General features: G+C 45.0%; 1 protein-coding gene across 1 annotated transcript in view; it reads left to right on the top strand.

The window, feature by feature from the left end:
* The window catches only part of LOC126176760 (low-density lipoprotein receptor-related protein 2), a 235,558-nt gene that overhangs the window by 51,227 nt on the left and 162,245 nt on the right, over positions 1-22,086 (top strand). The window contains exons 2-3 of the mRNA XM_049923928.1: positions 2,145-2,276; positions 17,049-17,306. Coding sequence (XP_049779885.1) covers positions 2,145-2,276; positions 17,049-17,306 — 390 coding nt within the window. The remainder of the gene's footprint in view (positions 1-2,144; positions 2,277-17,048; positions 17,307-22,086) is intronic.

Here is a 22,086-nt window from a genome sequence, read left to right as displayed (position 1 = left end):
GGCCGTCGCTGTTGCAGAAGCTGGATGTTGGCGCGCCTTCTTCTCGACACGGTCACCAGACGAAACGGGCTCTTGATGTGCGCTAGTTAATGTTTCCCGTCCGCGACACCATGTCAGAAACTATCATCGCAAGTCGAGCGCAATTACATGCTGCCAAACCCCGAAAGCGCGGCAACTCGCGGGAGCGTCACACAACACACCTGCTCCACTCGCTACTCCCGCCACACTCCTTCTCTCAGCCCGCGCTCCACGCGGCAGAGTTAACACTACCAAAGATCCTACACACTTTGATTCTTCACACGACCTATCGACGTAATCGTTCGATAGCAGTTTTCCCTAGGCAAGACCCAGCGTAAAAATACAAATAATATTTACGAAACAAACCAATTATACATCGACATAAATGCATAAATATACAAATAGTAAAACAATTACAATATACAAAGAGACAGAAATGTCATATCTTGAGGTAACAAAGCAAGGAAAAAAAAATAGTACAATAGATGGAAATAGGAGGATATGCATTTCCGGCGTTACAAATTGTTATTTATAATCCGTCTTGACTGCAAAAAATGTTCATTTGCATGACCGGTTTCGGTTCCTCTAGAACCATCTTCAGGTCTGCAATTTCGGTTGCAGGAGTAACCCGTCCATATACACCAACCTTCACATGCTGCGTCACGCAGCAAAACATTGTAAAAACCAGTGATTGCGGCTATCTCATCAGACATTATGTTTGTTTTTGCAGTGCTGAAGAACTGACCGAACGACAATCTAGTGCAAGTGCAGTATCTAGTCTACGAGGCAACGGTACTTGATTGTATCCAAGGCGTTCAGGAAATTAAAAAAAATTATTAAAAAAGTAACAGATCGGATCGGTAAGATTTTACGAAAACATGACATAAAACCGATCTTTAAACCAACAAAGAAAATAAGTCAAGTACTACGATCTGTGAAGGATAAACTCCCTCCCCTGTCGACATGTGGTGTGTATAAAATTCCATGTACCTGTGGTAAAGTTTACATTGGTACTACCAAAAGAAGCGTAAACACGCGACTGAAAGAGCATAAAAGTCTTTGTCGACTTGGAAAAATAGAAAAGTCAGCTGTAGCGGAACATGCTCTTCAACCAGGCAACCACCAAGTGAAGTTTTCGGATACCGAAGTTTTATCTACAACGTTAAATTACTATCCACGGCTATATAGAGAAGCTATCGAAATTTATAAACATCACGATAATTTTAATAGGAAAGAGGAGGCTATGAAACTTAGCAATTTTGTAGAGCCACTGTCCATATATCGCTACCAGTTTTTATCTTTGACAAGGTGGTAATCGATAGTCAGCTTATCTTTGCTATGGATTATCACTGCTCATCACGTGTCACCTAAACCACGCCCCGTTTCTCACAATATATAAGTCGCTCGGCAAGACTCAGCGGAGCAGCGCCTCTGAGGAAGTCCAGCGCAGTTCTGGACGAAACGTAACGAGCAGAAAAGTTCTTGGACCACGACCTCACATCCCGGAAAGTATATCAACAGCTTGACTGACTTTTTTGTCACAAAGCGTATGTTCCATGATTCTACAAGAATCATAGCGGCGAGATGGGTCCACAGTTGTGCTTGTTGATCTGGCAACCTTCCCTATAGACTGCTATGACTTGCGCCTTGTTGCCAGGCAACTGTCACCCTCTATTGTTCGAGACATCTACTGTAAATTGATGCTAGAAGAGGGGCCACTTCCTCAGAATTTGGAGTCCAGAATCCAACGTGTGCCCGATTAGGTCCTATTTTTCTATTCTTCAATTGTGCGCTTACTTATTTCTACATCTCTCAGTTTCGCATGCGTGCCGTGGTTGAATGCGCCGTGATCTTATTCGGTGAACTGCCGTTACGGTGTATCATGGACAAAAAGCCCCTGGACACTGATTTACCGTAGGACCAATATTTTTAAGGTTTTTTAGACAACTCAGAAGGCTACAGACACGATAACACGCTATATGTTTTTTCAGCATTCTTTTACATGTATGTTGGCCACTTTAATTGCTCTCGTTCCACGGTGCTCCGACCTCGCTGCTTACCTGCCAAAGCGCTGCGCCTAGACCCAGCGTGCCGAGCCCGCAGTGAGTTTGTGTTTTGTGTCGCAGCGCCTCCGGACTGCGAGCCGGGTCAGCTGTCGTGCGGTCAGTACGTCTGGAACAAGACCTACTGCATCCCGCCACACCAGCGCTGCGACATGACCATCGACTGCGTCGACGGCACCGACGAGGCCGAATGCAGTGAGTACACCTCTCCACACGTCATAACGTAGAGGCTTTTTCCTTTTATTTGTACTCCATAATCTTGGTAAATGTGTTTTGTTCGAGTTCCATTACTTCCGTGTATTGTTTCCATTTATTCGAGTGGCACAACACCGATGAACAACTTTTTGGTTTCAAGTTCCATAGCCTTGTTGAAGTCTTTTTCATTGGACTCCAATAATCACTACGAATTAACGTCATTCGAGTTACTGTTTGTTCACGATAAGTTGACGATCCTCGCAGTGGCCAGCGGGAAGGGCCCTGCCTCCGCATTAATGTTTATAAAGTGTAATTGACTATGCCTGAAAGAACTGTCAAAATGACGTCCAATGAGGATCACTGTCACCTGTGTTTGATCCAAGATCATCATAATTGCTTGACGACGTGTTACTGACGACCGTAAACATAAATCCATTACATTTCCAATAAAAGTAGTAAATGCTGCTCTGAAAAGTCGAAGAATAATTAAAAGGCAAGGCTAATTAAAAAGCAATCTCTTCGTGTCAACGAATATATGGTAATACAATAGATAAGAGATGCTGAAAATTTGCATACCACTTCCTCAGAAAGTTTTTAATGTAAGTTTAAATCCTCTGATTTTAGTTTATTCAATACGAGGTGCATTCAAGTTCTAAGGCCTCCGATTTTTTTTTCCCAGAGATGGCAGCACCGTACGGCAGATGGAATTTTACCGCCAGCGGCGAGAATGAGAACTGTTTTAAATACCTAAAATGGCGACGTTTTCCTTACTTGAACAGCGTGCAATCATTCGTTTTCTGAATTTGCGTGGTGTGAAATCAATTGAAATTCATCGACAGTTGAAGGAGACATGTGGTGATGGAGTTATGGATGTGTCGAAAGTGCGTTCGTGGGTGCGACAGTTTAATGGAGGCAGAACATCGTGTCACAACAAACCGAAACAACCTCGGGCTCGCACAAGCCGGTCTGACGACACGATCGAGAAAGTGGAGAGAATTGTTTTGGGGGATCGACGAATGACTGTTGAACAGATCGCCTCCATAGTTGGCATTTCTGTGGGTTCTGTGCACACAATCCTGCATGACGACCTGAAAATGCGAAAAGTGTCGTCCAGGTGGGTGCCACGAATGCTGACGGACGACCACACGGCTGCCCGTGTGGTATGTTGCCGAGTAATGTTGACGCGCAACGACAGCACGAATGGGACTTTCTTTTCGTCGGTTGTGACAGTGGATGAGACGTGGATGCCATTTTTCAATCCAGAAACAAAGCGCCAGTCAGCTCAATGGAAGCACACAGATTCACCGCCACCAAAAAAATTTCGGGTAACCGCCAGTACTGAAAAAATGATGGTGTCCATGTTGTGGGACAGCGAGGGCGTAATCCTTACCCATTGCGTTCCAAAGGGCACTACGGTAACAGGTGCATCCTACGAAAATGTTTTGAAGAACAAATTCCTTCCTGAACTGCAACAAAAACGTCCGGGAAGGGCTGCGCGTGTGCTGTTTCACCGAGACAACGCACCCGCACATCGAGCTAACGTTACGCAACAGTTTCTTCGTGATAACCACTTTGAAGTGATTCTTCATGCTCCCTACTCACCTGACCTGGCTCCTAGTGACTTTTGGCTTTTTCCAACAATGAAAGACACTCTCCGTGGCCGCACATTCACCAGCCGTGCTGCTATTGCCTCAGCGATTTTCTAGTGGTCAAAACAGACTCCTAAAGAAGCCTTCGCCGCTGCCATGGAATCATGGCGTCAGCGTTGTGAAAAATGTGTACGTCTGCAGGGCGATTACGTCGAGAAATAACGCCAGTTTAATCGATTTCGGGTGAGTAGTTAAATAGAAAGAAATCGGAGGCCTTAGAACTTGAATGCACCTCGTAGTGTTTTCTGATAACATCAGTATGCACTCCTCTAACACCGTTTTTTCCTGTTTGTTAATTTTTGTGTTTTGTCACGATTTTTATTCATTAATAATAATGCAGAAACAGTGGCGACTGCTCTGGTTTTTAAGCACGATTGCCCTTCTGCAACAAGTACTTGCAGCGAGTTCCTGAAATTAAGTTGCCCCAGCAACTTGAAGACGTAAACTTGAGAAAGTTTTTGTTTTAATGTTAACACCTCAGCAAGTGCTTACAGAAGTTACTTGCTAGTGAAAACAAGCCTTTCAAAGCGTACAGTTATACTTCGCGTCTATGGACAACTAAACGTTGGCAGTGCTTGGAGACAAATGAATTTCTTTCAACTAGTGCCGATTTCCTCCGCTTCTGGCAGCACTAGTGAAATCGTTATCGTGGACAAACAGTACATAATCTTGACCATTTTGTTATACAAGTTACACAACAGAATGAATTTTTTATTCATGTTCGATAACTACGAGGAACATTTTTATTTGAGTTCCATAGTTCAGACGCATTTATGCATTTATTTTTAAATAAGAGTCCCATAACGTCGGTGCACTGTTTTTATTTACTCGAGTTCCAGAATCTCGACTGTTATTCTTTTTTTGGGTGGGGGGGGGGGGGAGGGAGAAGTAAGCGGCTTTTGACGATTGCGGACCCCCTGCATCCCTTCATGCTTGCTGTCCTCCCCGACGGCGATGACATTTTCTAGCTGGATAATTGTTCGTGTCACAAGGCCAAAATCGTGCTACAGTGGTTTGAGCAGCATGATAGCGAACTCGCGCCGTGTCTTGGCCACCAAATTCGCCTGATCTGAGCTCGGGGGAACACGCTTGGGTCTCTATCGGGCCCGCAATTTCGCGGACACACGCTGCCGGCTAATAATTTACGGGAATTGGGTGACCTGTGTGTTGATATCTGGTGCAAAACACCTCCGGAAATCCACCAAGGACTTGTTGGAACCATTACACACAGAATCGCTGTTATATTGGGTTCCAAAGATCGACCAACACGCTATTAAGCTTGTGGTCGTAATGTTTGGGGTCAAGTGTTCGTTTACGAGTACGAAAAAGCGCTGAGCTCAGTGTCGTCTGATAGAAAGTTATAAGTGCGGAGAGAAAGCTGAGGTTTCCGACCCAGACCTTTCGACTTCGATATAAGTAGGTACCGACATCAGTCGTCGCGCCGAAAGTCTTCATAAGCCTCCTTTACAATGGAGTGAATGGAAGTGAACACGAGCGTTTGCATACAGTTCGCCATTGTTTACTATCATTCGCCTGTACCTGTGAACAAGTGTTTACATAAGAGGTAATGGAAGCGAGCACGGGAGACCGAGCATAATGTGTTAAACCTAGGCTAGTTATAACCGCCAACCGCCATGCGGGTGATATTAAGAGGTAAGCGGGAACGAGCCCAGGTGGTGGCTGGATAGGCAACCCGCACTACAAGCTGGGGGAACTGTACCGTAGGCGGCAACACCTAAGCTTAGAATAGGGGGAAAATCACACAATAATGGGGCTGGGTACGTAGTCTGCATTGTTGTCAGATCACCTCCCACCACCTATTCTACGCCAAAACCTAAATGTGTAAAAATATAAATGTATCTAAAAAGTTGAGGGAGTCGTTTCAGGTGTGTGTGTGTGTGTGTGTAAAGATACGTAATGTGACTCAGTTCACCAAATTAATTAGAGCAACTATTTAGTTTCGGTGGTAGCTATTTTTTGCTAATAAATTAGAGGGGGCTTTAGAGGTGATCAATTGTACTAATAAATTATAACCACCATCTTTGATAAATCTAGCATACAAGTAGGCTATGCCACCTTTTCCCACCAACAGGTTAACGCCTCACCTCCAGTTTTTTATTTTCCCACCGGTAGTGGGGGAAAAATCTGAGACAGACATTTCTTTGAGGTCATAAACTATGGTAATAAATCATAGAGGGGGCATGACAGGTCCTAAATTGTAATAACTGTGTGATTAATTAGACAAGGCGTGGGTGAAAGTGACATACACTAATTAGGGATAAATCTGGCAACCATGCAGGCTAGGTTCTTTCCTCCAGCGAATAGGAACTCCAGTTTTTAATTTCACACCACTTATACCTCATCCAAATGACCTAGAACCGAGTACGGAGCGAGGCGGCGCAGTGGTTAGCGTGCTGGACTCACATTCGGGAGGACGATGGTTCAAATGCGCGTTCGGCAATCTTGATTTAGGTTTTACATTATTTCTCTAAATGGGGGACCGATGATCTTGCTGTTTCGTCCCCTCCCTTAACTCAACAAACCAACCTAGAATGGACGGGGAGGGGAGAGGAGGGAGGAGATGTGGCAACAATGCAGGAAGCGCTCGTCGTCATGCAGCCCCGTTGCTGTTTGAATTTCCCGCCATTCTGTACCTCGTTAACTTAGTTAACTTATAGTGCAGGATGCCTCTTAGGCTTATGCCTGCTTACCTATACTACACTACTGGCCATTAAAATTGCTACACCGCGAAGATGACGTGCTACAGACGCCAAATTTGACCGACAGGGACAAGATGCTGTGATATGGAAATGATTAGCTTTTCAGAACATTCACACAAGGTTGGCGCCGGTGGCGACACCTACAACGTTCTGACATGAGGAAAGTTTCCAACCGATTTCTCATACACAAACAGCAGTTAACCGGCGTTGCCTGGTGAAACGTTGTTTTGATGCCTCGTGTAAGGAGGCGAAATGCGTACCATCAAGTTTCCGACTTTGATAAAGGTCGGATTGTAGCCTATCGCGATTGCGATTTATCGTATCGAGAAATTGCTGCTCGCGTTGGTCGAGATCCAATGACTGTTAGGAGGATATGGAATCGGTGGGTTCAGGAGGGTAATACGGAACGCCGTGCTGGATCCCAACGGCCTCGTATCACTAGCAGTCGAGATGACAGGCATCTTATCAGCATGGCTGTAACGGATCGTGCAGCCACGTCTCGATCCCTGAGTCAACAGATGGGGACGTTTGCAAGACAACAACCATCTGCACGAACAGTCCATGCAGCAGCATGGACTATCAGCTCGGAGACCGTGGCTGCGATTACCCTTGACGCTGCATCACAGACAGGAACGCCTGCGATGGTGTACTCAACGACGAACCTGGGTGCACGAATGGCAAAACGTCATTTTTGCGGATGAATCCAAGTTCTGTTTACAGCATCATGATGGTCGCACCCGTGTTTGGCGACATCGCGGTGGACGCATATTAGAAGCGTGTATTCGTCACCGCCATACAGGCGTGATGGTATGAGGTGCCACTGGTTACACGTCTCGGTCACCTCTTGTTCGCATTGACGGCACTTTGAACAGTGGACGTTACATTTCAGATGTGTTAGGACCCGTGGCTCTACCCTTCATTCGATCCCTGCGAAACCCTACGTTTTAGCAGGATAATGCACGACCGCATGTTGCAGGTCCTGTACGGGCTTTTCCGGATACAGAAAATGTTCGACTGCTGCCCTGGCCAGCACGTTCTCCAGATCTCTCACCAATTGAAAACGTTTGGTCAATGGTGGCCGAGCAACCGGCTCGTCACAATACCCCAGTCACTACTCTTGATGAACTGTGGTATCGTGTTGAAGCTGCATGGGCAGCTGTACCTGTACTCACAATACAAGCTCTGTTTGACTCAATGCCCAGGCGTATTAAGGGGCTCCGGAACGCCCTATACTTGCAATGTTAAAATAACGCTTATAAATTACATCTTTCCTCACAAAGTATTTGAGGTAGGAAGTTGAACTTTTTACAGATTATTTATTGGAATATGGGCTACAACTTAACACAGGGATTTTACAAAATTTTAGTTCAGTTATTAAAGATGATTTTTTTTCAATTGTAATTAAAATTCACAACATTTTTTTGCAATTTTTTATTTATATATTCAAAAATATACAGTTTTTTGGAAAAAGGCTGTATTAAATTATGCAGAAGGTACTGTGTAACATTTACTGAAAGTTTGAAACAAATATGTTTGGAAGATCCTTAGAAAACATGTAATTAGTATGAGAAAATAAAAGTTTTGGGAATCGAGCGACAAAGATTGGATTAACTTTTTAGTGCATTCCAGGTCCATAGGATGGAATATCTTCATCCTCTGCAAACTCCTCCTCCAGCTTCCTCTTGTTCCTCTTCCTGTTTACTCTTGCTTGTATTTCTAGACTCTTTACAGCCCTGTCTGCAGCCCGAAGGCGTTCCTTGTCTAAAGCAAGCATCGCTCGTACCATGTTAGAACCTATCTTCATTCCCATATTTCTAAATACCTTGCACCTGACAATGTTGCCATCATTGAAAGTCGCAACAGCAACTTTACTTTTACTCATTATTATACTTCAACAAAACAGAGACTCAAGAAACAGAATTAATTACGAATATTTTCGAGATAACGACAGAGTAAATAAACATGAAATAATCGACAATCACACCAGCGATATACACTCCTGGAAATGGAAAAAAGAACACATTGACACCGGTGTGTCAGACCCACCATACTTGCTCCGGACACTGCGAGAGGGCTGTACAAGCAATGATCACACGCACGGCACAGCGGACACACCAGGAACCGCGGTGTTGGCCGTCGAATGGCGCTAGCTGCGCAGCATTTGTGCACCGCCGCCGTCAGTGTCAGCCAGTTTGCCGTGGCATACGGAGCTCCATCGCAGTCTTTAACACTGGTAGCATGCCGCGACAGCGTGGACGTGAACCGTATGTGCAGTTGACGGACTTTGAGCGAGGGCGTATAGTGGGCATGCGGGAGGCCGGGTGGACGTACCGCCGAATTGCTCAACACGTGGGGCGTGAGGTCTCCACAGTACATCGATGTTGTCGCCAGTGGTCGGCGGAAGGTGCACGTGCCCGTCGACCTGGGACCGGACCGCAGCGACGCACAGTTGCACGCCAAGACCGTAGGATCCTACGCAGTGCCGTAGGGGACCGCACCGCCACTTCCCAGCAAATTAGGGACACTGTTGCTCCTGGGGTATCGGCGAGGACCATTCGCAACCGTCTCCATGAAGCTGGGCTACGGTCCCGCACACCGTTAGGCCGGATTCTGCTCACGCCCCAACATCGTGCAGCCCGCCTCCAGTGGTGTCGCGACAGGCGTGAATCGAGGGACGAATGGAGACGTGTCGTCTTCAGCGATGAGAGTCGCTTCTGCCTTGGTGCCAATGATGGTCGTATGCGTGTTTGGCGCCGTGCAGGTGAGCGCCACAATCAGGACTGCATACGACCGAGGCACACAGGGCCAACACCCGGCATCATGGTGTGGGGAGCGATCTCCTACACTGGCCGTACACCACTGGTGATCGTCGAGGGGACACTGAATAGTGCACGGTACATCCAAACCGTCATCGAACCCATCGTTCTACCATTCCTAGACCGGCAAAGGAACTTGCTGTTCCAACAGGACAATGCACGTCCGCATGTATCCCGTGCCACCCAACGTGCTCTAGAAGGTGTAAGTCAACTACCCTGGGCAGCAAGATCTCCGGATCTGTCCCCCATTGAGCATGTTTGGGATGGATGAAGCGTCGTCTCACGCGGTCTGCACGTCCAGCACGAACGCTGGTCCAACTGAGGCGCCAGGTGGAAATGGCATGGCAAGCCGTTCCACAGGACTACATCCAGCATCTCTACGATCGTCTCCATGGGAGAATAGCAGCCTGCATTGCTGCGAAAGGTGGATATACACTGTACTAGTGCCGACATTGTGCATACTCTGTTGCCTGTGTCTATGTGCCTGTGGTTCTGTCAGTGTGATCATGTGATGTATCGGACCCCAGGAATGTGTCAATAAAGTTTTCCTTTCCTGGGACAATGAATTCACGGTGTTCTTATTTCAATTTCCAGGAGTGTATATTGAACCATCACAGGTTAGCCACAACACATACTTTATCTCACATCACTAAAATGTACCTGATGAACACGGAATTTAATAATAACACCATTTGACAGCAGTTTAACAGCGCCACAGTGGGTCACGCCCATGTAGAACACATTTCAAAAAAAATTTAAAAATAGTTGTAGTCTTCGGAATTGAATAAATTATATATCTATTAAAAGGTAATAGTCTGCAGATTCAGAAAACGCAAAAAAGTAAAAATTGAACTTTTCATGATTTTGAGCCTTTCCGGAGCCCCTTAAGGCCGTTATTACGGCGAGAGTTAGTTTGTCTGGGTGCTGATTGCTCAGGATGTATGCACCCAAATTGCGTGAAAATGTAATGACGTGTCAGTTCTAGTATATTTGTGCAATGAATACCCGTTTATCATCTGCACCTCTTCGTAGTGTAGCAATTTTAATGGCCAGTAGTGTACTACTACTGCATACACGGTGCCGATTAGGAGACAGCCGTGCGAGTCTTCGGTGCTGTGACCACTGTGTGCGACGGACCTCTTCCGGGCAGGGCCAGCCGCAAGTGGCCACTTGCCGACGACAGGGGCCCCATGCCGTCTGCGGCAGCTGTCCGCCAGCCTTTGTCGGCAAGGCGGCGGCCGAGCAGATTCGCACAGCAGCCACTTGCCGAGATCCCGTCGGGTCGCGACCCGCGAATTGGCCGCGAGGCGCGGGCGGCGGCGGCGGCGCGGCGCTCCCTCCAGTGCGCCTTCGCCAGCCGATGCGACCAGAGGCCAGCTACACAGACCGCGCCTGCTCCGGAGGACCCCCGCCAGCCAGCCCGCCATGGGCCCCAAGCGACTCGTCAGCCGGCGGGCGCAGCTATACGTGGCCGCCGCCGCGCTCCTCTTCACCTCCTGCGCCTTGCTGTCCACACTCTACTTCCGGGATTTGCAGCGGCGTGAGTCCTGCAGACCGGAAACGGAGCGAGTACCATTCCGGCTTCCCGGCGTTGCGGTCACTCCCCCCTGCTCGTCGGCTCGTTCCCTCTTACCGAAGCTTCCGGGAGTGTAAAGCCGTGGCTTAGCACGGAAACTTGAGTGCACGATCTGGCTGTTGTACTGTAGTACCGACTGTGCGAAAATTACCGACACTCGAGATCATATGGTCACGAGCTGTATTTTGTGAGACTGTGGAAGACGGGGCCGTGTGTGCAGTGTATACAACTGCAAATTGTCCGCCGCTCGTGGTCTTGCGGTGGCGTTCTCGATTCCCGCGCACGGGTTCCCGGGTTCGATTCCCGGAGGGGTCAGGGATTTTCCCTGCCTCGTGATGACTGGGTGTTGTGTGTCTTTCTTCATCATTGACTCGCAAGTCGCCGAAGTGGCGTCATCTAAAAAGGACTTGCACTTTCGGCGGCCGAACATCCCGCATGGGGTCTCCCGGCCAGCAATGCCGTACGATCATTTCATTTCAACTGCAAATTTCACCATCAGAGGAGGTGTAATGTCTGGAAAAAGTCCGATGACATAGCCTACATTTCAGAGGGAAAACACACAAAATTCGTCCAATCAAAACAAATAATAAATTTACAGCGGTCTTCGAATTTTTTTATATATAAGCACACACACACACACACACACATATATATATATATATATATATATATATATATATATATATATATATATATATATATATATATACAGGGTGATTCAGAAAGAATACCACAACTTTAAAAATGTGTATTTAATGAAAGGAACATAATATAACCTTCTGTTATACATCATTACAAAGAGTATTTAAAAAGGTTTTTTTTCACTCAAAAACAACTTCAGAGATGTTCAATATGGCCCCCTCCAGACACTCGAGCAATATCAACCCGATACTCCAACTCGTTCCACACTCTCTGTAGCATATCAGGCGTAAGAGTTTGGATAGCTGCTGTTATTTCTCGTTTCAAATCATCAATGGTGGCTGGGAGAGGTGGCCGAAACACCATATCCTTAACATACCCCCATAAGAAAAAATCGCAGGGGGTAAGATCAGGGCTTCTTGGAGGCCAGTGATGAAGTGCTCTGTCACGGGCTGCCTGGCGGCCGATCCATCGCCTCGGGTAGTTGACGTTCAGGTAGTTACGGACAGATAAGTGCCAATGTGGTGGCGCTCCATCCTGCTGAAATATGAATTGCTGTGCTTCTTGTTCGAGCTGAGTGAACAGCCAATTCTCTAACATCTCCAGATACTGTAGTCCAGTTACAGTAGCACCTTCGAAGAAAAAGGGACCAAAAACTTTATTGGCTGAAATGGCACAGAAAACGTTCACCTTAGGCGAGTCACGTTCATACTGAGTTGTTTCCCGCGGATTCTCAGTGCCCCATATACAGACATTGTGACGGTTGACTTTCCCGTTAGTGTGGAAAGTTGCTTCATCACTAAACACAATCTTTGAAACGAAAGATTCATCTGTTTCCATTTGAGCAAGGATAAAATCACAGAAATCGATTCTTTTAATCTTATCAGCTGCAGACAGTGCTTGAAGCAATTTCAGACGATAAGGTTTCATAACTAACCTTTTTCGTAGGACTCTCCATACAGTTGATTGTGGAATTTGCAGCTCTCTGCTAGCTCTGCGAGTCGATTTTCCTGGGCTGCGAACAAATGCTTGCTGAATGCGTGTTACATTTTCATCACTCGTTCTCGGCCATCCAGAACTTTCCCTTTGCACAAACACCCATTCTCTGTAAACTGTTTATACCAACGTTTGATACACCACCTATCAGGAGGTTTAACACCATACTTCGTTCCATATGCACGCTGAACAACTGTCGTCGATTCACTTCTGCCGTACTCAATAACACAAAAAGCTTTCTGTTGAGCGGTCGCCATCTTAGCATCAACTGACGTCGACGCCTAGTCAACAGCGCCTCAAGCGAACAAATGTACAACTAAATGAAACTTTATAGCTCCCTTAATTCGCCGACAGATAGTGCTTACCTCTGCCTTTTGTCGTTGCAGAGTTTTCAATTCCTAAAGTTGTGGTATTCTTTTTGAATCACCCTGTATATATATATATATATATATATATATATATATATATATATATATATATATATATATATATAATCGAGTGATCAAAAAGTCAGTATAAATTTGAAAACTGAATAAATCACGGAATAATGTAGATAGAGGGGTAAAAAGTGACACACATGCTTAGAATGACATGGGGTTTTATTAGAACAAAAAAAAAAGTATTGCTAGACGCGTGAACGATCTCTTGCGCGCGTCCTTTGGTGATGATCGTGTGCTCAGCCGCCACTTTCGTCATGCTTGGTCTCCCATGTCCCCAGACCTCAGTCCGTGCGATTATTGGCTTTGGGGTTACCTGAAGTCGCAGGTGTATCGTGATCGACCGACATCTCTAGGGATGCTGAAAGACAACATCCGACGCCAATGCCTCACCATAACTCTGGACATGCTTTACAGTGCGGTTCGCAACATTATTCCTCGACTACAGCTATTGTTGAGGAATGATGGTGGACATTTTGAGCATTTCCTGTAAAGAACATCATCTTTGCTTTGCCTTCCTTTGTTATGCTAATTATTGTTATTCTGATTACATGAAGCGCCATCTGTCGTCCATTTTTTGAACGTTTGTATTTTTTGGTTCTAATAAAACCCCATGTCATTCCAAGCATGTGTGTCAATTTTTACCTCTCTATCTACATTATTCCGTGGTTTATTAAGTTTTCATCAAATTTATACTGATTTTTTGATCACCCCGTATATAGGGTGGTCCATTGATTTTGACCGGGCCAAATATCTCACGAAATAAGCGTCTAACGAATAAACTACAAAGAACGAAACGTGTCTAGCTTGAAGGGGGAAACCAGATGGCGCTATGGTTGGCCCGCTAGATGGCGCTGCCATAGGTCAAACGAATACCAACTGCGTTTTTCTAAATAGGAACCCCCACTTTTTATTACATATTCGTGTAGTACGTAAAGAAATATGAATGTTTTACTTGGACCGCTCTCGTAGTGGCGTACTGATGTGGAAAGATCGGTTGTCTCCAGTCGATCACTGTCTTCGGCGCAATCCACCCATATCGGAGCCACTGCGATCGCAGCCTGACGCGCTGACGAACCCAGTACATCTACATCTACATATATACTCCGCTAGCCACCAAGCGGTGTGTGGCGGAGGGCACAATTCGCGACGAAGTCATATTCCCCCCCCCCCTCCCCCCTCTGTTGCTCTCGCGGATCGCGCGAGGGAAAAACGACTGTCTGAACGCCTCGGTACGAGCTCTTATTTCCCTTATCTTTGAATAGTGATCATTGCGCGATGTGAATGTTGGTGGTAATAATATATGCCCTACATCGTCGGTGAAGATCGGATTTCGGAATTTAGTGAGCAGCCCCTTCTGTTTAGCGCGCCGTCTGTCTGCAAGTGTGTCCCACTTCAAACTTTCTATGAGATTTGTAACGCTCTCGCGATGCCTAAATGTACCAGTCACGAATCTTGCCGCTCTTCTTTGGAGCTTCTCAATCTCTTGAATCAGACCCAACTGCTAAGGGCCCCATACAGACGAACAATAACTCCAAGACTGGACGAACTAACGTATTGTAAGCTATTTCCTTTGCTGAACGACTGCATCGCTCCAGGATTCTACCAATAAACCGCAATCTAGAGTTCGCCTTACCCCTTACTTGTGTAATCTGATCATTCCATTTGGGATCTCGAACAGTCACACCCAGATACTTGACGGACGTTACCGCTTCCAAAGACTGGGCATTTATTTTGTACTCGTACATTAATAGGTATTTTCGCCTTGTTATACGCAGTAGGTTACACTTACTGATATTGAGAGAGAACTGCCAGTCATTGCACTACTTTGCATTTACTTTATGCAAATCCTCATTGATTTGTTCACAACTTTCGTGCGATACTACTTTCCTGTAGACTACAGCATCATCGGCAAACAGTCTAACGCCGTTGTCAATACCATCAACCAGATCGTTCAAGTAAACCGTAAAAAGCAGAGGACCTAATATGCTGCCCTGGGGCACACCTGAAGTTGCGCTTGTTTCTGTTCAAGTCACCCCGTACAGCAGGATCGTCCAAACTGTGCCCCTGGGGCTCCAGCGCCCGCAGCCAGCGCCCCGGGCGAAATCGTATGTTGTCGCAGTGGGCGAGCCGTACCGCCTAGCTGGCCGTGCAGACCTCATACCACTAAAAGACACAACCACGGGTTTGGATATTTTACTAGCTGTGGAAAACATGTTAGAGTCAATGGGTTTAAAATGGGAACGCCTGACCAGTGTCACAACGGATGGAGCCCCTGCGCTACGAGGGATACGTACTGGATTCCTGGGGTACGTCACGTCAAAAATGGCTGAAGTTGGCTGTTCCTTATTCGGGACAGTCTGATACACCAGGAGCCACTTTGTGCGAAATTTGTCAACATAAAAAAAATGTTATGGACACAGTTCTTCGAACGGTTAATTATCTTCGATCGCATGGACTCACACACACCTCCAATTTAAAGAATTTCTGGCTGATATCGAAGCGGAATATCCGGACATCCCCTACCACACCGAAGTAAGATGGCTGAGCAGAGGAAAGGTGCTTCACCGGTTTTTCTCTTTGAGGGGTGAGATAAATACGTTTTTGAAATGAAAGGACGTCCAGAAGAATTACTTTGTGATCCTAAGTGGGTGGCGAATTTGGCCTTTTTGAGTTACCTTACTGGTCATTTAAATACTTTGAACATTTCACTCCAACGCGAAAATCACTCTGTTGCTGATTTAGTGCAGACGATTCAAGCATTAAAAAAAAAAAAACCTTACTTTATGGGGAAAACAGTTGCGCGAGAAGAATTGTGGACACTTTCCTGCATTAGACAGTGTTACAGAAGATGTGGATTTTTCAGATTATGTTCAAATCATTTTCGAATTACAGGAACAGTTTGAAAACAGATTTTTGGAGATAAGTGAGCTTCAGCCGGCCTTAGATATATTTGTTCGCCCGTTTTCCCTTCGGGCAGAGGACGTCTTACAAATGCTTCAACTACAGCTGATTGACCTGCAATGCGATATCCGCCTGAAGAACCGCTTTCTTGTGTGTAAAACTATGGATGACTTTTACAGATGTCTTCCACGACAGAAATATCCCCTTTTGCACAAGCACGCGGCCAAATTTCTCTCAATGTTTGGTTCTACGTTTATTCGTGAGCGCTTTTTCTCTCTTTTAAAGCTTGCTAAAACTAAGAACCGTTCATTACTTGGCGATAAAAATCTGACGAATTCTTTGAGGTTAGCAGTCTCACGGAATATTGTACCAAACCTAGACAAAATCGTTTCCTCGAAAAAGAAAAACGTGTAAAATGTTAATTGTCTTCTTTAACAATGTTGACTGTAAGAATTAAAGAGCTTTATAACAGTAATTCTATTTTTAATAAGTTTTCAAACTTGGTCAGTTAAAATTATTACGTACAAAACAGCAAACTAAGGATCCGATTTCTAAACTCTGAAAAGGGATACAAAAAGCTGTAGCACGAAGTATAACAAAAAATATTCACTTATAACTACTAACAGTAAGAACGAGACACTATATCCCTTACATAAAACTATTTCTAAAATAGAATATTTTGTTTACGTTGGATCAGACCGCGGGACAGTCCAGCGCAGAGCAGTGCTGTGCGCTCTCTCTCTCTCTCTCTCTCTCTCGCCCCCATGCCGACACTAGCGACACACGGTCGCGGACGGGGCGCTGAACTACACTGCCTTGCGCCCGCGGGGCGCAATTCTTGGATGAGCCTGCCGTACAGTGACTGACGTAACGCGACCTTCAAAGTCCCCTTACCCAACCACACAGGCGCTATGAAGCTACAAGCATTTGTTTATTTTTAATAGGCAGTCAGAGGCTAATTTACGAATAGTGGTCGTGTTGTGTCCTATTTTGTTGCATGTGAGCTCGGGGTGTGACGGTTGGTTTTGCCCACAGCATACCGGAAGTGCCAGCAAGACGACTTCCGGTGCCGCTACGACGGTGACTCGGGCGGCCCGTGCATCCCGCGCGAGAAGCGCTGCAATGGCTACTTCGACTGCCGCAACCACCGCGACGAGATGGGCTGCCCGAACGCGGGCCGCGCCTGCGAGCTGGACCACTTCCGCTGCGCCAACGGCCAGCGCTGCATCGAGGGCTACCAGCGCTGCGACCACCGCAGGGACTGCTCCGACAACAGCGACGAGGAGAACTGCGGTCAGTGCGCATGCGCGTTCTTCCTTTGTCTCAGCCGGCAATCTTCGACCATAGATACTAGTAGACTGGCCTTGCTGTGCAGAAGCTATGGGGCTGGTGTGGCTCCAACATAAACCACGTGACTGTTGGCAAAACGTGGCGGGATTTCAAATCAGCGGTCTGCGATCCTATGTTTGTATCGGATTTTCCCCACATTTCTCAATTGACTGCCAAACGCTTCCAACAAAAACTACTTTTTTATTTGTGAAAAATTATGCCAGAACTACATTTGACCTGGATTTGTTCAAAGTACCATTTATAAAATCTAACAAATACATCGAACGCCACTCTGGTGGGCAGCGGGACGAAATTACTATAAACGTCGTTAAAATTCTTTTAAACAGTAAGAGTGGGCTCGTGTCAAAACTTTAAACATTGTATTCGCAACGTTTCGAGCTCTAGTCACTTATGAAAGAAATTGGCTATGGGAATTATGTCAACTATAGGTGTCAAAATTGTTTACTTTAGGAGCAGGTCCATTTTAGAGTATCAACTTTAGGTGCACTTCAAAGGTTCAGTTCCCACTATTTTTACAAAAGTTTAAACTATCAGTTTAAAAAAATTGATATTTTAGATGAAAGATGAGACTTTGCTGTTTCAGAAAATAATTTTGGAGCCTAGGTTTAAAAATGACAGACACTGTAAATACAAATTATAGATATACATTGTACATAATAACTAACCTATCGAAACACTTCTCCGCGAAGTGCTTCGAGCAAAGGCGCGTATGTGCAAACGGCTTAAAGTTTTTCCGTTTCAGGGCCTGTATCCAAAGCTGCCTTCGGTTTTCATCCTCACGGGACCTATGACTAGGAACGAGAAACGATTATACTTACTTCTGTAACCGAATTATCACAGATACTTTCCAAAATGTAAAATGAGTCTGACTTTACAGGCATCGCTTTCAACACTTTAATTTACGTGATACTCTATTTCAAGCGTAAAAAACATATAAAAGTCACTTCAGCAGATTTCAATAAACGCATCTGCACTATCATAGAAACACACGTGAAATGTAAAGCCATTTCCCCGACAAAACGCTGAGTACAGCCATAAGCGCAACACGAAACAACCATGTTTTGCCAAAATTCACGTGACTTTAGCCCAGAGATGTTGGAGCCACGAAAATGACGTCAGGGCCAGTCTATTACATTTATGGTCGAAGCCGGCATTACACTATCGTATTTCTTTGTCAAAGTTCATACGTCAAATGGTTATGGCAAAGAAATTTGATAGTGTAATGGGGATCTTTGTCAAATCTCCCCTTTCGTCAAAGAAATATGACTACATCTAGAGCCCCGACGTGGATTTAAAAGTCGTTCGTCTGCTGTTCGCTACAATGTGAAATGTACCCGCTCGAAGCGCTGGCGTCGCTCAGCTGTTTGACGTCTTTGTAGTAGAGTTGGGCAACACGATTCTTTTTCCCGATTCGATTCCTACGATTCAATCTCACATTGCGAATCGATTCCTACGATTCTTTCCCGATTCATTCTAGTCTGCGATGGCACGATTCTTACGGAATGCAAAAAGTTCTACATCTGACTCACAGATGGGAGGACATGTTTGAAATTGTCAATGAGGTTAGAATCGAACTGTGTCATGATAAGATACGCCAGAAATAGTTTATTTATGAGTAAACATACATATGACGTTACAAGTGTGATTCTCGATTTATACGTGTAATGCCCTAATTGATGAAAGCTGACGTCAGCGCGGTGCCTGATGGTAGCGATAGTAAATGGGAAATGCCTTTACGCTCGTTCCCGTTAGCCACCGCCAAGTGTCAGCTTGGTTTTGACTAGTAATATTACGGCCCACGAACTTCGTTTGTTCGTTCCGAGCTTCCTTTGTTCACACGCATCCTCCACTTGACTGCCATCTGGCGGTCGTAATCATTCGGGACGACTCAGCATGATTCGGAAGTTCCCTTTGAAGCATAAGAATCGATGAATCGCTGGAACTTGGAATCGTCACGACTCGGAAACACGCAATCGTTCTTACGATTCTTTTGAACGATGATTCGTCGGTATCACGATTCGATTCTTAGGATTCTTTACCTGAAGTCGTTCAAATGAACGACTCATTCACGAATCGCCACAACTCTACTTGGTAGTGTGCTTGTAAAAATGGCTTCAAAGTTTAGGTGGTGTGTTCCTTCGACTCTTTTTTAATAACCTTGCTTCGACTGGGGTAGGGAGTGCGCAAGGGGCACAAAGCATGCCATTAATCTTGTACTGATGGGCAAGTGGAATATGCTGCAGGCGACTTCATATCCATAATCACAATAACTTAGGTTAGGTTAGGTTCTGGAAACACCCAGGCAGCTTTTCGGCAAGACGGAATAGAGGAGGTGGTCACACTATAAAATATTTTTTTTTCTTAGCATTCCATTCTACTTTGTCTATTTTTGAACTCTAGAGCGCCACATCAGAGATCTTTGTCAAAGAAATTTGACGAAATATTTGATCATATTTCTTTGAGAGAGAAATACAATAGTGCAATACCGGCCTGACATACCGCTAGCTGATTAAAAGTATCCGGACACCCTATGTAAGGCAGAGTTGACCGCTGGATACCACAAGAGACGAGACTGTCAGCATAAAAAAAGGTAGAGAGGATTATGTTGTCAATCACGAGGGTGAAACTCATATAGGGATTTCCGGTAACACGACCTCGGTTCGCTAACAGGCCACTTGGAGCGCTGCAAGCTTACGAATCTTTCAGCATTTCGTTTTCTTACTAGGTGATTTAAAGTCCTCCATATTTGTTTTTGTTTCGTAGTAAAGAGAAACTGGTTTCATTGCATTGTGTTTCTGATAACGACTTCTTGTGTGTATTTCACTTTGAACTGCATTGTAAATATGTTGCTTGTATTTTGCTTGGTTTTTGCTCGCATCCGTAAACTAGGGTGGAGTAAATGATCCCATATTTGTTTCTGTGTCATATATAACAGAAGCTGGTTTAATCGCGTGGTGTTCTTTGGACTTATATTTATTATTGCTTACGAGGCCATGTAGGAACTGCTAGGTTTAAATCCATTGTAAATATATTGCTTTTATTCTACGTCATTTTTGTTGTATCCGTTTTCTATACTTTCTACCGAGCGAGGTGACGCAGTGGTTAGTACACTGGAATCACATTCGAGAGGACTACGGTTCAAACCCGCGTCCGGCCAACCTGATTTGGTAGAGCACTTTCCCGCGAAAGGCAAAGGTCCCGAGTTCGAGTCTCGGTCGGGCACACAGTTTTAATCTGCCAGGAAGTTTCATATCAGCGCACACTCCGCTGCAGAGTGAAAATCTCCTTCTGGCAACCTGATTTAGTTTTTCCGTGATTTCCCTAAATCGCTTCAGGCAAATGCCGGGATGGTACCTTTGAAAGGGCGCGGCCGGTTTCCTTCCACTTCCTTCTCTAATTCGAGCTTGTGTTCCATTTCTAACGACCTCGTTGTCGACGGGATATTGAACTGTTCCTCCTCCTTCTGAGCTTTCTCACATTTGATGGGCCGGCCGGAGTGGCCGAGCGGTTCTAGGCGCCACAGTCTGGAGCCGCGCGACCACTACGGTCGCAAAATAGAATCCTGCCTCGGGCATGGATGTGTGAGACGTCCTTAGGTTAGTTAGGTTTAAGTAATTCTAAGTTCTAGGGGACTGATGACCTCAGAAGTTAAGTCCCATAGTGCTCACAGCCATTTGAACCATTTGAATCACATTTGATGAAGAACTCCATATTAACAGCTTTTGAAGGTATTGCTATTCAGATTTTTTGCAACTTGTCACGAAATTGTGATGCTTGTTGCTTCTGAGTGTCATGCATTTCACAGTTATGAGTCTGCTTTCTAGTCTTAGTGACTAAACCATTCCTGCTTGCAGATGCTAAAAATGCTGCAGTAGTTACGCAAATATATTTACATGTTATTAACTGCTACAACAAACTGTACATTTTATCAGAAAACAATTTACTAGAATCATCCTCTCCCTCCAATGAAAATTTTGGAGGTCTTCATTAAAGGCGAGAAAGTACGAAAAACGGATGCGCACAAAAGTACTTACAACTCATTTAAATCGAGAAATTCACACTCGTAAGCAGTAATAAACAGAATATCATGCAACAAAACTAACTTCTGTTTTGTATGAAACAAAAACAAATATCGAATCATTTACTCCATCCAGTACCGTATTACGGATACTAGCAGAAATCAAGAAAAATACAAGGAACATACTTACAGTGCAATAGACACAGGACGATTGTAATCAATAATAGTGTGCGATGACGCCTAGCCTCGGTGTCATGTCGTGTCAAATGATTTTTAGGTTTTGACAAGTGCTAAAGCGCAATTATTTCCACTTGATAATGACCCAAACTGTTGAAATTGTAATATTAGGTTTTACAAATAAATAATTTTACTGTGAAAAGGTGACCATGATGTCATATACTGTACAATATTTTACATGTCTGTGTAACTCAGCTACGAGAGGCTACTCTTAGTTTTTGATTGAGATTTCTCGAATATATTAGTTTGTAAGGTCACAAAACCTTTCCAAGTACACTAGTGACAAATTGGTCTAGGGAAAACTGTTAGTAGGGCAAGTTTGGTACTTTTATGGCTGTAAGTTGGCATCACTGGATGAGCCCTGATCAGCTGATGTATATATAACCTCAAAAATACAATTCAAGATGGCGAGTCCGCTTGAAACGTCCATATTGGTTGAACAACGTTCACTTATTCGTTGACCGATGG

The sequence above is a fragment of the Schistocerca cancellata genome, chromosome 3, assembly GCF_023864275.1.
Source record: "Schistocerca cancellata isolate TAMUIC-IGC-003103 chromosome 3, iqSchCanc2.1, whole genome shotgun sequence".
Lineage (NCBI taxonomy): Eukaryota > Metazoa > Arthropoda > Insecta > Orthoptera > Acrididae > Schistocerca > Schistocerca cancellata.
This window is presented reverse-complemented; position numbering and strand designations above follow the sequence as displayed.